The 15,365-nt window shown below is 34.4% G+C and overlaps 1 protein-coding gene, 1 long non-coding RNA gene and 1 pseudogene across 8 annotated transcripts; 1 reads left to right on the top strand and 2 right to left on the bottom strand.

Moving 5' to 3' along the window:
- The first annotated feature begins 2,038 nt into the window (after positions 1-2,038).
- On the top strand, positions 2,039-7,781 carry LOC105970706 (putative LRR receptor-like serine/threonine-protein kinase At1g67720; annotated as a pseudogene). Its single transcript, XR_016034365.1, has 14 exons — positions 2,039-2,688; positions 2,815-4,242; positions 4,783-4,915; positions 4,994-5,064; positions 5,149-5,218; positions 5,425-5,495; positions 5,604-5,672; positions 5,783-5,954; positions 6,047-6,285; positions 6,446-6,572; positions 6,668-6,733; positions 6,811-6,997; positions 7,097-7,229; positions 7,306-7,781. The product of XR_016034365.1 is annotated as a putative LRR receptor-like serine/threonine-protein kinase At1g67720 (transcript).
- A 1,217-nt stretch (positions 7,782-8,998) lies between these two features.
- On the bottom strand, positions 8,999-11,289 carry LOC105970740 (putative glucose-6-phosphate 1-epimerase). 5 transcript variants are annotated; one of them, XM_088825595.1, is made up of 5 exons: positions 10,617-11,288; positions 10,444-10,485; positions 10,172-10,347; positions 9,793-9,895; positions 8,999-9,700 (listed from the first exon to the last, which is right to left on the bottom strand). In XM_088825595.1, the coding sequence occupies exons 1-5, from the start codon at positions 10,617-10,619 to the stop codon at positions 9,500-9,502; spliced, it is 525 nt and encodes a 174-aa protein (XP_088681721.1). In that variant the 5' UTR covers positions 10,620-11,288; the 3' UTR covers positions 8,999-9,499. The 5 variants fall into 5 exon arrangements, 1 of the variants encoding a protein (XP_088681721.1); XR_016034367.1 differs by having other exon boundaries at positions 9,793-10,084; positions 10,444-11,289; XR_016034369.1 differs by having other exon boundaries at positions 8,999-10,022; positions 10,444-11,285.
- A 1,026-nt stretch (positions 11,290-12,315) lies between these two features.
- On the bottom strand, positions 12,316-13,796 carry LOC105970713 (uncharacterized). 2 transcript variants are annotated; one of them, XR_016034274.1, is made up of 4 exons: positions 13,649-13,796; positions 13,195-13,259; positions 12,706-12,797; positions 12,316-12,613 (listed from the first exon to the last, which is right to left on the bottom strand). It is a non-coding gene; the product is annotated as an uncharacterized LOC105970713 (long non-coding RNA). The 2 variants fall into 2 exon arrangements; XR_016034275.1 differs by lacking the exon at positions 13,195-13,259 and having other exon boundaries at positions 13,577-13,796.
- Between the last annotated feature and the right edge of the window lie 1,569 nt (positions 13,797-15,365).

Raw genomic sequence — 15,365 nt, 5'->3', positions numbered from 1 at the left:
TCTATTCACCCGTTGCAGATCTACTTTCGTTCACCTCTTCTTCTCTCCCCACCGGCGCTGCCCCAACCCCCACCCGGCAACGCCCCAGCCGACGCCCCAACCACCTCCCGACACCGCCCCAACCGCCGCCCAGCCCCCGCCCCAGCCGCCCAGCCCCCTCCCGTCGCCGCCCCCAACCCCCACCACTATTTTCTCTCTCTTCACCGTTGACGAACGATATATATGGGTGGTAGAAAAAGGTAAATGTTTTTTTTTTGTTTCGATTGAATCATCTTTATTCCATGGTTTTAGGGTTTGTGGGGAAGGTTCCTATTTGACAATGATATTGTGAAAAAGATCATTAATTCTTATAAATTAATTTTTTTCTTGATCATATTGATACAGCGAGTCAGCGACCCTCGTCGGCCTTGTTGGTGGTGGTGTACTTATTTTTAGTTGTGTAAGTAGTGGATTTACGTATTTTTTTTGTGGATTTCGATAACTTTGTTGTTGATTATGTTATTATTAAAGTGGATTACGTTAATTTTTCGTAATATAATTGGTCTTGCATTTTTTTCTTGGACATTGTAGTGGTTTACGTTTCTAATAGTGGTTTACGTTTCAAATAACGAGAAGAAGATGATTACACGGACTATACTCTAGGGTTCATTTGGAGAGAAGATGGTGTCTTTTTCGCAGAATTTTGATGTTTTCTTGTTAGAATTCATAGTGGTTTTCGATATTTATATAATTGTGTATATATAGTGGTTTTCATGTTTATATAGCTATTTTATGCAGAGTGGTTTTCATGTTTCTAGATGTTTTCATATAGTGGTTTTCACAGTTATAGCGGATTTCGATGTTTATAGTGGATTACACTTTGATAAATCGGTTGGATGTTTTTTTAAATATTAAAATAATAAAAATTAATCGAATTAAAAAAAATTAATAAAAAAATAATTAAACAAAATATTTTTTATTCAAGAAAAGTGGGAAAAAAATTAAAAAAAATATATATTTAAAAAAAAAACCGAAATTAAGAAGAAAAAAAAAAACTATTAAAAATGAAAATAAAAATAAAACTATTTTTTTAAAATTCAATAAAAAACATGAAATATAAAGGAGAAAAAAATAATTTAAACTTAAAAAACCGAAAAAATAAATAAATTACAAAATAAAAGAAACCCATTAAAAAGAAAAGAAAAGAAAAGAAAAGAGAAAATAGATTTTGAAATGGCGTAATATGGGAGATATTAAAGGGGATTAGCATATTTAAAAAAATTAATTAATTTTCCTTAATAGTAAATGGGGGTATGCTGGATAATTCATGTCAATTGGGTTTATAATAAATATCAATTAATAAAAATGGATTTATCATTAAGTACAAATTGAATAAGGGGTGTTTGTCATATAGCCCCTATTAAATAAGGGGGCTCTTTGACATAACCCCCATTACTTTTTTTAATGGGGATAGGCCCAAAATATTTTAGACCATTTGAGAAAAGCCCATGATCCAATTCAGCCATTGTGTTTCCCAACTTTACTCCTGCCCGCCACCTCATCACAGCAGGGCACGCGCTCCAGCGATTTTTTTTTTTTTTTTTTCCGTTTTTTTAATCGACTATGAAGCATAGTCGATTAGTCTTAAAACGACTATGCTTCATAGTCGACTAAGGAAATTCTTTATTTTTTTAACTTTTTTTTTGTTTCTAATTTTGTTTTTAAATTTTTTTTATTGTTTTGATTTTTTTCTCTATCAGGTTCATTAATGGATAGTCGATTAAAAATTTAACTACTAAAAATAACAAATCACAATTAAAAAAAAAATACAAAATCAATTATATTTAAAAAAAAATACAAACATTGTAATTGATTTATACATTGGAATCAATAAACAAAAAATCAAAAAAAAAAAAAAATTAACAACTAGAGTCGGTTAAGCCTTAATCGACTATTGAACATAGTCGATTAAACCACGTAGTCGATTAAGGGCCCTGCCTGCGCGAATTTTAGCATCACCATCCCACTTCTATACTCTAACACACATTTCCGATTTCCTCATTTTCCACTCATTTCATTTCTGCTTTTTTTTTTTTCACACCAAGCCCTTCTTCTTTCTTCTTCTTCTCTTTCCCCACCGATAACCTAGAACACCTCAACATCCGGAATATTCTCCCTCTTCCCAACAAACGGCACATCTATTACAGGAAACTGATGCCCGCCCGCAGCCACACCGGAATATTGCCCAAACACATCAAGAAAATTCGGTTCGACGAGCCCCGCAATAAACTCTTGGCTTTCCAACGGCATAGGAAACTCCGGTTGAATCTGCGCCACCTGAGCAAATGAGGGCGGAGACTCGCCGCAGCAGATCGCGCCACTCTCCACATCATTTCAGCCCTAAATTAACCCACAGAAATCAAATCTCCGTACTTCATCTTCCTTCAAATCGAAGCTTCCGCCGGCGAATGTCCGCCGCAGCAGCCCCGCCTCTATTGGCGGCGTCGCCTGAGTCTGGTGAGTTGCGTGGACTTGTTTCTTACGATTTCTGACCCGGAGCGATCTGATTGCTTAGAGAGTTGTGGAAAACTCTGTGTTAATCTACCGTTTCTATTGGCAATGTGGGAAGAAGAGAGAACGGCAGGCAATGGGTTAGGGGTAATAAGGGTGGTTTGGGAATTATTAAATAATATTTGGGTAGGATATTAGGTAACTGGGTTTTCTCTAATTATTTTTGGGAAGTGGGGTTTTCTTAACTCATTTACCTAGATGAGGGGTATTGCTAATTATCCCTTAAATAAGATCTAATTATTGAATTAATTATTCGAATTGTAGGTTACGAGCTGCTGGTAAAACTCAGACCGATGCTGTGAAGAAAACACGAACACTCCTGTTTCATGGATTCCGACCTTCTGTGGCTTTTATAGGTATGTCTTCCAACTTTATTTTGCTGGCCAGCAAGGTTTGGGTAAAGTGCGCTGAGCTTGTTGTGGTTCATTATTAATGGAAAGTTTTGTACCTCTTGGTTATATGCGTTCTCTTTTGCCAACACTTTTTTGGCGTTTTTGGTTACGATCAAATTTTGAGTCTATATGCCAGTTCCATTTGTTCTCATCTTTCTTTGTTATGATGGAAACTTTTTGCCTCTTGCTTATCAGTGTCAATGTTTTTTTTTTTCAATTGTGCTGGCGTCTTTAGGCTTTCTTGTATAGTCGAATACTCGTCATTATTGTGGGCCCCTTTTTTTACCAATGTTCTTCGCAGGTTTGTTCAATGTACACCTTAATTGTAACAGTACAGGGTGTTATTTTCTTAGCATTGTTGCTTCAAAATGCGATGGTTAAAATATTGCATATCTTCTTTGCATCTGAAATTTTCTTAAATAAATTTGTGCCTCTAAGTTTTCTTCTACCCGTGACACGTTGAATCTATGTCGTTTCAATTTTAGTAATACTGTTTTGACTCAGGACGTGATTTTGACCATTTTCTAGTCTTATTCTGGCAAAATTCAAGATGCAGAGATTGTAGTCGGTTCAGTAATAACTGTATATGATTATTAATTTCGATACTGAAGTGTTATATGTCGTTTCAATTTTAGTAATACCGTTTTGACTTTGACTCAGAACGTGATTTTGACCATTTTCTAGTCTGATTCTGGCAAAAATTCAAGAAACAGAAATTGTAGTCGGTTCAGTAATAACCGACTACATATATATAGAACCATTTCGACAATGCACGAAATATCGAATGAAGTTCGTTTTTTTTTTAAATTATGTATCCTGCTGACCCTTACGATCGGAAGGGCGAATTTCTTAGTGGGGGTGGCCCCCGGGACAGAGAGGGTCAACACGGCGAAAAGCATAGATGTGAACACACGAGAATATCCACCTGTCAAAGTGATGCAAACTGCGGTGATTGGAACTGGAGGGAGCATAAGCTACAGGCTGAATCTAGAGGATTTTCCGGCCAACGCACGAGCGTACGCTTACTTTGCGGAAATCGAGGATTTGAGAACAAACGATACTAGGAAATTCAAAATGGAGCTGCCTTACATGCCGGACTATAGCAACGCGGTAGTGAACATAGCAGAGAACGCTAACGGAAGCTACACGTTGTACGAGCCTAGCTACATGAACGTCTCGCTGGATTTCGTTCTGACGTTTGAGTTCAAGAAAACACGAGATTCCACACGAGGACCGTTGTTGAATGCAATGGAGATTAGTAGATACGTGGAGATTGCCGCTAAGACCGACGAAAAAGACGGTAGGATAATATATAAACGTGATTTAATTTAGGGTAAATTACACACACCCCCCTGAGGTAAGCTTAAATAACTGTAAGGTCCCTGTGGTATCGATAATTACACTCAACCCCCTGAAACGTAGTCAGAAACTCTAATGGGATAGTGAATTGGATACGTTATTCCGATAGGGTTCTAACGGACTATTGGTTTCAGAAAGTGGTGGAGACAACAAAGAGCTATGGGTGATTTAAGAAATGTTCGGGAATGTTCGGGGAGCCATGTCACCCCATAGCTCTTTGTTGTCTTCACTACTTTCTGAAACCAATAGTCCGTTAGAACCCTATCGGAATAATGTATCCAATTCATTATCCCATTAGAGTTTCTGACTACGTTTCAGGGGGCTAAGTGTAATTATCGATACCACAGGGACCTTACAGTTATTTAAGCTTACCTCAGGGGGGTGTGTGTAATTTACCCTTTAATTTAACTAGATATATTATTTAGTTACCTAAATTGATCAAGTGTGTGTGTGTGTGTGTGTGTGTTATTACGTACCGAAGTGCGTGGCCTCGATGCTCTGCTAGCTATGTCTGAACAAAGTGAATGGGTGGAAGAAGGCGGTGATCCTTGTTCACCGACGAATTGGGAGTGGTTGACTTGTAGCGCCACGTCACCACCAAGAATTACCAAGATGTAAGTCTTTTTCTATCTCGATTTTCCTGCACAATAATAACGGTTACATCATGCTACAACGATGATTTGTTTGAACAGTTTTTTGTCAGGTAAGAATGTACGGGCGAAATACCGCGAGAGGTTAATAGCATGGACGGGTTGACGGAATTGTAAGAGTGATTTCATTTCCGAGTTAAAATCTTATTTCTGAATCAATTATTCATTACTGATTTTTTGCTTCACTTTTATTATAGGTGGCTAGATGGAAACTCGTTTATCGGGACGATTCCCAATATGAGCGACCTTGTCAATTTGAAAATTCTGTAAGTTCTTCAATCAATTCGTTTTATCTGGTCGTGATCATGTCAAAAAAAGAGTATACATGAATAGGTGGCTACAAATCCGTGTCAGAAGATCGAAACTCGAAACGCCCGACTTATATAAGACATACGAGCTAGCATAAAAAAAATAAAAAATAACCAAAATTAACCTAAGCTAGTTTCGCACCGTTTCTTTTATTAATCTCGTGGCATCTAGAGAATAACCAACTGACTGGTTCGTTACCTTCGTACCTCGGTAAACTGCCGTACTTGCAAGAACTGTAAGCATCAATCTAGATAATCCTTTTCTTTTCTTTTTTAAATCAACTTGAATTATAAGTCTCGGTGTATTTATTGAAGCCGCGTTTGCGTGGTGTTATTTCCGGCAGGTACGTACAGAACAACTCTTTGAGCGGTGAAATACCTTCGTCGTTGCTAAGAGGAAATTTAACTTTCAGGTTTGTTTCGAAGAATCTCGAATGTAATCGATTAAAATAAACTTTGCCATGTAAAAAAACTACCGAAAATAACAAAATGCCGTACTTTATTCTTCCCTCTTTTTTGGCAGCTACGAAGGCAATCCGCATCTTAAAGACTTAAACAAGCAACGAAAAAACGTAACAGAGTAATACTTGGAGCTTCGATCGGCATAGTGGCTACACATATTGTCCTATCAATTTTAAGCATCTTGTTGCTTCGTCGATCTAGGTCGAGGACAACTCTACGGAGAAACGAGAAAGGTTAATTTTTGTACCACTAATATAAAATATATCATTTCCAAGTTTCGTTCGTAAAATTCAAAATTTTTATCTCGTGCGAAAAAAAAAAATAGGAAACTCGTGGCGTGCGAGCACCAGGCCTTTATCAGGTTACTCAATTGCGCGCGACGAAGGTGTGGCATACTACATTCCTCTATCGGACTTAGAAGAAGCTACAAATAATTTCTCGAAGAAAATCGGTAAAGGAAGTTTCGGACCGGTATATTACGGAAAATTAATGGACGGAAAAGAGGTGGCGGTTAAAACGATGGCTGATTCGTCTAGTCACGGCACCAAACAATTGATTACCGAGGTTACTTATTTTTTCGACCCCGTTACGAAATTCGTCAAATGTTTTTTTCAAGAATGCATATAATATATATAACAAACACTCGCAGACAAATTATTTTGTTATCGAATAATATTTTCTTACGTAATATTAACATATTAACGAGGTACTATAATACTTACAGGTGGCATTACTGTCGAGAATCCATCACAGGAATTTGGTTCCGTTGATCGGATATTGCGAGGAAGAGCATCAACGCATGCTTGTCTACGAGTACATGCATAACGGAACTTTAAGAGATCATATAAATGGTTTGCACCCCTTCAATAAAAAAAATTTAAAAAAAAAAGTTTCGATATGTTGAGAAATGATAATAAACTACTAACTCAAAATTCTTCTTCGACAGATTCCGAGAATCAAAAGCACTTAGACTGGCAAGCACGTCTTTGAATTGCTGAAGATGCAGCTAAAGGTGGAAACTGTTTTTTCATTTTTCGTAAAAAAAATATATTTTTAGAAATGTCGTATAAATACTTGAAAAAGTTACAGGTTTAGAGTATTTGCACACCGGATGCAACCCTAGTATAATTAACCGAGACGTGAAAACGAGCAACATTCTCCTCGATATAAACATGAGGGCAAAGGTATCGGATTTCGGACTATCGAGACAAGCTGAAGAAGACCTAACGCACGTATCGAGCGTAACTCAAGGGACAGTCGGCTATCTCGATCCAGAGTAAGCCAAACAAAAATAATAAAAAAAAAATCGGGGCTTTGCATTTATGTTGTGTCTTAAACGTCGAAACTAACTAATGTCGTGTCTTAAACAAAACAGGTACTACCCAAACAAACAGTTGACCGAAAAAAGTGACGTGTACAGTTTCTGAGTTGTTCTCCTCGAACTTATCTCCGGTTGAAAGCCTGGCTCGACAGAGGAATACGGTTCCGATTGGAGCATTGCTCATTGGGTATAAGCTCGTTGCCGAAACTCTGCTGCATATATTTTTTTTTTTCTAAAAATCATTTAATTTTTTCGATTTATAGGCAAGGGCATTGATTCGGAAAAGGAGACGTAATCAGCATAACGGACCCCACGTTAATCGGAACAATGAAAGTCGAATCGGTTTGGAGAATAGCGGAAGTAGCGATCCAGTGCGTCGAGCAACACAGCACCGCCAGGCCAAGAATGCAGGAGATTATACTTGCCGTACAACATGCGATCAAAATCGAGAAAGGAACGGATAAGTTAGATTCTATCGAGAGTTCGAAAGGACAGTCTTCGAGAAACACACTACTAACGAGCTTTCTCGATATATATGTAGATTCTTCTTTACGGAGGTCCAGTAATATCTTGGACGAACAACAATGGTGAAGAGTTGTTGTTTCTTAGGGAGAGGGTACTTTCTATATCTTAATTACTGTCTAATTACAATTATTAACTAATGTGTCGTGGATTTTTGATTATCAGTATGTATATCTTCTTTAGTACTTCCATTAATAAAAAATAACATATTTTAATTTCCAGGCGAATTACACAAATGGGATTCGTGGAGGCATCTCGATTTACGTAATTATTGCATTTATTTGTTTTCATATATATATATATATATATATATATATATATATATATAAATAAATATATATATATACAATTAAGATCGTTTTAACGATTAACTGACATGATCAGTATTACAAGAATGGAGATTTGGAGGAGCATGGCATTGCTCGAACCTTCACTTGGAGAATCGACGATCTGACGAATGAACCAAATCTCCGCCATACAGGACTCGAACTCGATGAAGCGGCGTTTGTTGATCTCGTTATCGATTCTAATCAAGAAGACATCCAAAACTGGCCTTATGGGTACATGACAATTACTCTTTAATTAATTTCTAAGTGTATCAACTAAATTGCATTTCATGTTTTAAAAATTGCATATTGGAGCTCCAGTTACGTGTTACTTTGGGACCCATCGGAAATTTGGATATAACATCTCGTGTAATAAATCGCAGCGGGAAATGTTTCTCATTCAAATTTGACTTTCACACCTGCTTTTCTATCTCAAATATTAGGTAATCGATGTACTGTTTTTTTCTTTTATTATTATAAAATGAAATAAATTAATAATCCCATTTCCAATGATACTGAGATTGAAGGATTGGAGACTGTGGAGTATCTAGACTTTTTGCAGGACGACAATCGATTTATTGAAGGGGATGAGTCTATTGTTATCGATGATAAAGTGTGTCTGTATAAAAATAGATTAATTCTTCTGATTTTTACCAATGATTATGAATTTATACGCTTGTTGACTTGACTTCGATTTTCGTTTTAGCTGGACAGGATGTATCTAGATACTCCTGAGCAGATCTCTGTTAGGGACAATCAGGCTGGAAGAACTTTTACGATTAGTAAAAGTGTAGATCTACCTGATGTTGGTAAATGTTTATAGATATACAAACTTGATAGTGATTTTGTATTTCAATGCAACGTATTATTTAATAAAACTTCCGTTATAATTTTTTTTTTGGTTGTGTATAATCCATGGCATGATGCAAGTAACATAATTGATATGGGAGATGCCGAGTATATGTACACGATTTCTGTTGAGGCTGCTGCTAAGGTGACCGATGTTATTTTGAAGACGAATGAAGCGTGGAAAGTGATTCTAACTCTCTCTGCCGAGGACTTAAACTGACTTTGAATTGATGGTCATCTTATATCAAATATTAACTACAGTTTGTTAGTTTGCTGAATACATTATTTTTTTCTTTTTTTGCTATGTACTTTTCTGGATTGAAGAATATTACAATTTTATCACGTAAAAAAAATCGCACACAACATTCGGGTTTCTCGAAAAAACTGTTAATTCCTTATCTAGCTGAAGGGACTAATGAGCCGTTTTTTCGATAAACTCGAATGTTGTGTGCGATTTTTTTACGTGGTAAAATTGTAATATTCTTCAATCCAGAAAAGTACATAGCAAAAAAATGAAAAAAAAAATGTATTCAGCAAACTAACAAACTGTAGTTAATATTTGATATAAGATGACCATCAATTCGAAGTCAGTTTAAGTCCTCGAAGAGAGTTAGAATCACTTTCCACGCTTCATTCGTCTTCAAAATAACATCGGTCACCTTAGCAGCAGCCTCAACAGAAATCGTGTACATGTACTCGTCATCTCTCATAATTGGCATATCAATTATGTTACTTGCATCATGCCATGGATTATACACAACTACCAAAAAAAAAAAATTATAACGGAAGTTTTATTAAATAATACGTTGCATTGAAATACAAAATCACTATCAAGTTTGTATATATATAAACACTTACCAACATCAGGTAGATCTACACTTTTACTAATCGTAAAAGTTCTTCCAGCCTGATTGTCCCTAACAGAGATCTGCTCAGGAATATCTAGATACATCCTGTCCAGCTAAAATGAAAATCGAAGTCAAGTCAACAAGTGTATAAATTCATAATCATTGGTAAAATCAGAAGAATTAATCTATTTTTATATAAACACACTTTATCATCGATAACGATAGGCTCATCCCCTTCAATAAATCGATTGCCGTCCTGCAAAAAGTCTAGATATTCCACAGCCTCCAATCCTTCAATCTCAGTATCACTGGAAATGGGATTATTAATTTATTTCATTTTATAATAATAAAAGAAAAAAACAGTACATCGATTACATAATATTTGAGATAGAAAAGCAGGTGTGAAAGGCAAATTTGAATGAGAAACATTTCCCACTGCGATTTATTACACGAGATGTTATATCCAAATTTCCGGTGGGTCCCAAAGTAACACGTACCTGGAGCTCTAATATGCAATTTTTAAAACATGAAATGCAATTTAGTTGATATACTTTGAAATTAATTAAAGAGTAATCGTCAAGTACCCATAAGGCCAGTTTTGGATGTCTTCTTGATTAGAATCGATAACGAGATCAACAAACGCCGCTTCATCGAGTTCGAGTCCTGTATGGCGGAGATTTGGTTCATTGGTCAGATCCTCGATTCTCCAAGTTAAGGTTCGAGCAATGCCATGCTCCTCCAAATATCCATTCTTGTAATACTGATCATGTCAGTTAATCGTTAAAACGATCTTAATTGCATATATATATTTATATATATATATATATATATGAAAACAAATAAACGCAATAATTACGTAAATCGAGATGCCTCCACGAATCCCATTTGTGTAATTCGTCTGGAAATTAAAATATGTTATTTTTTTATTAATGGAAGAACTAAAGAAGATATATACATACTGATAATCAAAAATCCACACAACATTAGTTAATAATTGTAATTAGGCAGTAATTAAGATATAGAAAGTACCATCTCGCTAAGAAACAACAACTCTTCACCATTGTTGTTCGTCCAAGATATTACTTGACCTCCGTAAAGAAGAATCTACATATATATGTATATATATATATATATAAAACAAATTAAAACCGGCAGAAATCCAATTGCGTTCCGTTCGAACCAGAATTGAGAAAACTTGAAATCTGACTAACCTCGGCGGTGAAGCCCGCATGATGACGGAAGGGAGGTGGTGCTCGTTAATGTTTCGGAAGTTATTTTCGCGAAAAGGCCACTGCAATTCTTCTGGCGGCGGCGAAGGAGGCGGCGTAGGCGACGAAGCCGTAGATGACTCTGATATAATGTGTGCCAATTGAGTGCGTGTGTGTGGATGAAGAAGCACTGTGTGTGTGTGGGGACGAAGAAGAAGAGTATGTAGCCGCCGCAGATCAGAAAATTGAAATTGAAAGTGGTGTATTCCGCATTCTACCCAGTTGTGTGTGAATTTATAAGAACAGATTTTAGTTTCCCGCTCTGTAACTGAAATCGATAGATACAGGGGTATATACATGGTTGAACCGGATCTAAATGGAGAGAAACCGGGGTGTGCTTGAGAAGGTGGAGAGGGAAATTGAAATTGTGAAAGGGGCTGGGAGAAAAAGAAAGAGGTGGATTTGAAAAACATTTCACAGGTGAGGGGGAGAGAGAAGGACCGTGAAAAGTGAAGACGTATATTTAAAGGAGAAAAAGACAGAAGTAGGTGATAATTAAATAAGAAAAAAATGTAATTAGTAAATAAAATTATATAAGATAAAGTGGATACTAAGTGAAATAAATAAATAGAGAAAAATAATATTTTTTTTTTTGAGAAAGTTGAGTGAAATATAAAAATAAATAGAGAAAACACTACTTTTTAAGTAATAAAATTATTAAAAAGTAAATAAAATAAAAAATGAAAAAATCGGGGTTGACCCTATAAATGCATTGCTCTACAAATAAAAAATGCATTTGCTCTATAAATGCATGAATTTGTTTAAAAAACATAAATTAATTAATACATGTAAAAACCAACATTTATGAACAAGGAAAAAAATGAATTTATGATGTTGATGATTTTATTTGCTTAGGAAATATATGAACAAATTGAAGCATCCATAATACAATCTATACTAAAATATAGATGTTATAATTAGATGTACGACAGATTTATTTGTCTAAGCTCTCAGTTGTTTATATGGAAATGCATTTTTTAAATTCTGCAAAAATAAAGAAATTACAAAATTTCGGTTTAAAAAATTATATGTTTGCATTATTATTTTAACGTATTTTCTTTCCATCTATACACTTTAGTTTTTCGCACAAATACATACTTGAACGATATTTATCTAGAAATTCATATTTGGAATTCTGCAAAAATATTAAATTATTGATTTTACAAATATTTGTCTTCAAATAAATATGTTTCTACTTTCCACCTTATTTCCAAGTGTATTTTCTTTTATTTTGTAGTGATATTGAAATATTTTACATAAAAAATAATATTATTTCGTGTCAAACGATGTAAATAATATTATTTCGTGTCAAACGATGTAAATAATATTATTTCGTGTCAAACGATGTAAAAAATAATAATATTTCGTGTCAAACGATGTAAAAAATTATTGCTCAAAATAAAATAAAAGACGAACTTGTGTACGTTCATGTAACCATTGTTAGAATAGTGTACTCATTCGAACTAAAATCTGTCAAAATTTCAGTTAAACCTTTTGCTGATATTAAAGTAGGGAGATCATTAAAAAAAAGGCAGATACAGACACGGTACACATATTATATACAAACTTGCAAAATATTATACGGGTACTATACTACATACAAATTTGGAAAATATTATACACATTATATACAGACTTGCAAATTGGAAGAGTAACTACCAATCTTCTGATGGATGAGGATGTTAATCCATTCTTCATTCAATCAGATAATTTGTGTATTAATCGACAGATTAAACATCTTCTCGTCACAGTGTTTCTCTGAAAAATAACCACAAACCTATAAAATAAATGAACTCCATAACATTAAACATTAAGTGTTGTAAAATAAATTCAATTGAAATAGTGAGTACCTCCTATCAATTATGCAAGTTAAGGTTCTTCTTATCGTGTTTCTCTCTTTGTCATTCATCTTCGTCCGAGAATAACTATAAATGATCAAGTTCTGCAAAAGTGTAGTTTAAAGAGAATTCATCAGTATCGATTTTTAATTTCGGGAAACATAAGTGCAAATACTTTAATGATTGTAATGGTGTCCAATCGATAATAAGTATAGAACGGAAATGAAAAAACATAGAACCTCAGCCTCAGGTAACTTATCATCATAATAAAGAGAAGGAAAAAATATATATTTTTTTTTCCTAATTCGGAAAATTGAGTTTCTTGGTCAGTCTGAGAGTTTGTAGTAAATGAGGCACTTGGGAATCATATAATTGGAACTAAAACAATTGAACAATATATGTAAAGAAAACAAACACAGTTCCAAAATATCAATCTTTCTACAATATACGAAATTCACCAAAAGCAACAGAGATATACAGTCATCCGTAGCCTCTGTTTACCTGCATACTGAATTGCTTCAGGAGCTCCCTTTAACTTCTGATGTTTTGCTGGTACAAAATTTGTGCTGCAATATTTTTTGAATATTTAGAACAACGTGAAACAAAAATTTCAGCTAAATGCTAAGAAGGCATGCTATTTTCTACAGTCGTCAATAACCTCTTATTAAACCCTCTAGAAAATTATTTCCGGAGACGTTCTTAATCACTGTTGTTTGATCATACACAAATTTGGCTGTATGTACAGATTTCCTACTAACAATAAACACACCATTGATTAATTTAATGAATCGTAAATCGTAAATAAATTAGAACACTAGAGTGAAAATGTAAGAAAAAAACACACAAAACATAGGCATATTGCAATTATTTGTTCAATACTCACGAATTATGTTGGCCGAAGGAAACGAAGAGAACGCAATAAATGGAATTGGATCAAACGATGTTGCAATTGTACCATGCATAAGAAAGAGGAGAATGTGAGATCAAATCGTCATCATTCTGGAGGTTCTTTTACGTTCTGTGAAGACTTAAGTTTATCGCAGCCGATTGATGCCAAATCTTTGTCGTCCACAGAGAAACTAAAATCCATTAACAAATGCGGTAATGGCAAATAGGCCCATGACAAGGGCACTTAATTAAAAGAGGGACATCCAACTTTTTTGTCTTTCAAATAAATCCAACTCATTCAAACTTATTTACAAATAAGAAAAATCCTTTTATATATACCAAAATTACCCCCAATTCATTGAAACCCAATTTAACTCCAATTTCATGATTTACACCCCAATTTAGCCCAATTTCATCAATTAACCAATTTTAACCCTAATTTCAATTTTGACCCGCCACCACTGGAGACCGCCGGTCGCCGCCGTTGACCGGCGTTGACTTTTTTTTTTTTTTTTTTTTTTTTGAAAATATTTTTTCCTGAAATTTTTTTCCGGCCGGTCAACTGCCGTTGACCGCCGGGTCTCCGGCGTTGACTTTTTTTTTTAATTTTGTTTTTTCTTAAAAAAAATATTTTAATTAATATTACTGTCTTGGCTGCTAAATTACTGTCTCCGACAGTTATTTAACTGTTAATTGACTCTTTTGTTTTTTTTTTCTTCAAAAATATTTTAATTAATATTACTGTATTCGTTGCTAAATTACTGTTTCCAGCAGTTATTTAACTGTCGGAGACAGTAATTTAACTGTTAATTGACTTTTTTATTCTTAAAAAAAATATTTTTAATTAATATTACTGTATTCGTTGCTAAATTACTGTCTCCGGCAGTTATTTAACTGTCGGAGACAGTAATTTAACTGTTAATTGAATTTTTTTTTTCCTTAAAAAAAATTATTTTAATTAATATTACTACCTTGGATGTTAAATTACTGTCTCCAACAGTAATTTAACTGTCTTAGATAATAATATTAATAATATTACTCTTCGGAAAAATAATATTCATAATATTACTGTCCCAAACAGTAATATTACTGTCTGAGACAGTAATTTAGTAGTCAAGATAGTAATATTAATTAAAATATTTTTTTTCTAAGAAAAACAATTAAAAAGAAAAAAAAAGTCAACGCCGGAGATCGGCGGTCAACGATGGTTGACTGGCCGGAAAACAATTTCAGGAAAAAAAAAAGTTTCAAAAAAAAAAAAAAAAAAAAAAAGTCAACGCCGGAATCTGGCCGGAAAAAAAAAACATTTCAGAAAAAAAATTATTTTCTGAAAAAAAAAAGTTTTGGGTGTTAATGTGATATATTTGTTTAAATACAGGGTCAATGTGTAATATTAAGGAAGTTAGAGTATAATGGGTGGAATTGATAAGAATTATATTATTGAGAGTATTTTAGACTAAAGACATGGGGATGGACTTAATTGAGAGACTGTTTTTTTTTGGACCAAAATGCATTTAAATCTCATGTGATGAGCCTTTTTGCCATTTACCCTATAATATAAATTCAAGTTAAATATTTCATACCACAATCCAAAAGTGACTATACACATTAATAAGAAAGAGTCAAATGAAGACCATACAATCGACAACAAACTAATGAAAACAAACCAAAATGTTGTCATAGTTAATTCATACTAAAAATAATGTTAGCAAAAGGCACAAAACAAATTCAACTTGGCAAATGTATGGACGTACATGAATGTAGCCAAAGTGCAAACCCCCAAT

This window comes from Erythranthe guttata, chromosome 11 (genome assembly GCF_056151865.1).
Source record: "Erythranthe guttata isolate IM_541 chromosome 11, IM_541, whole genome shotgun sequence".
Lineage (NCBI taxonomy): Eukaryota > Viridiplantae > Streptophyta > Magnoliopsida > Lamiales > Phrymaceae > Erythranthe > Erythranthe guttata.
Note: the sequence above shows the minus strand (reverse complement) of the source record. Positions and strands in the feature narration are given on the sequence as shown.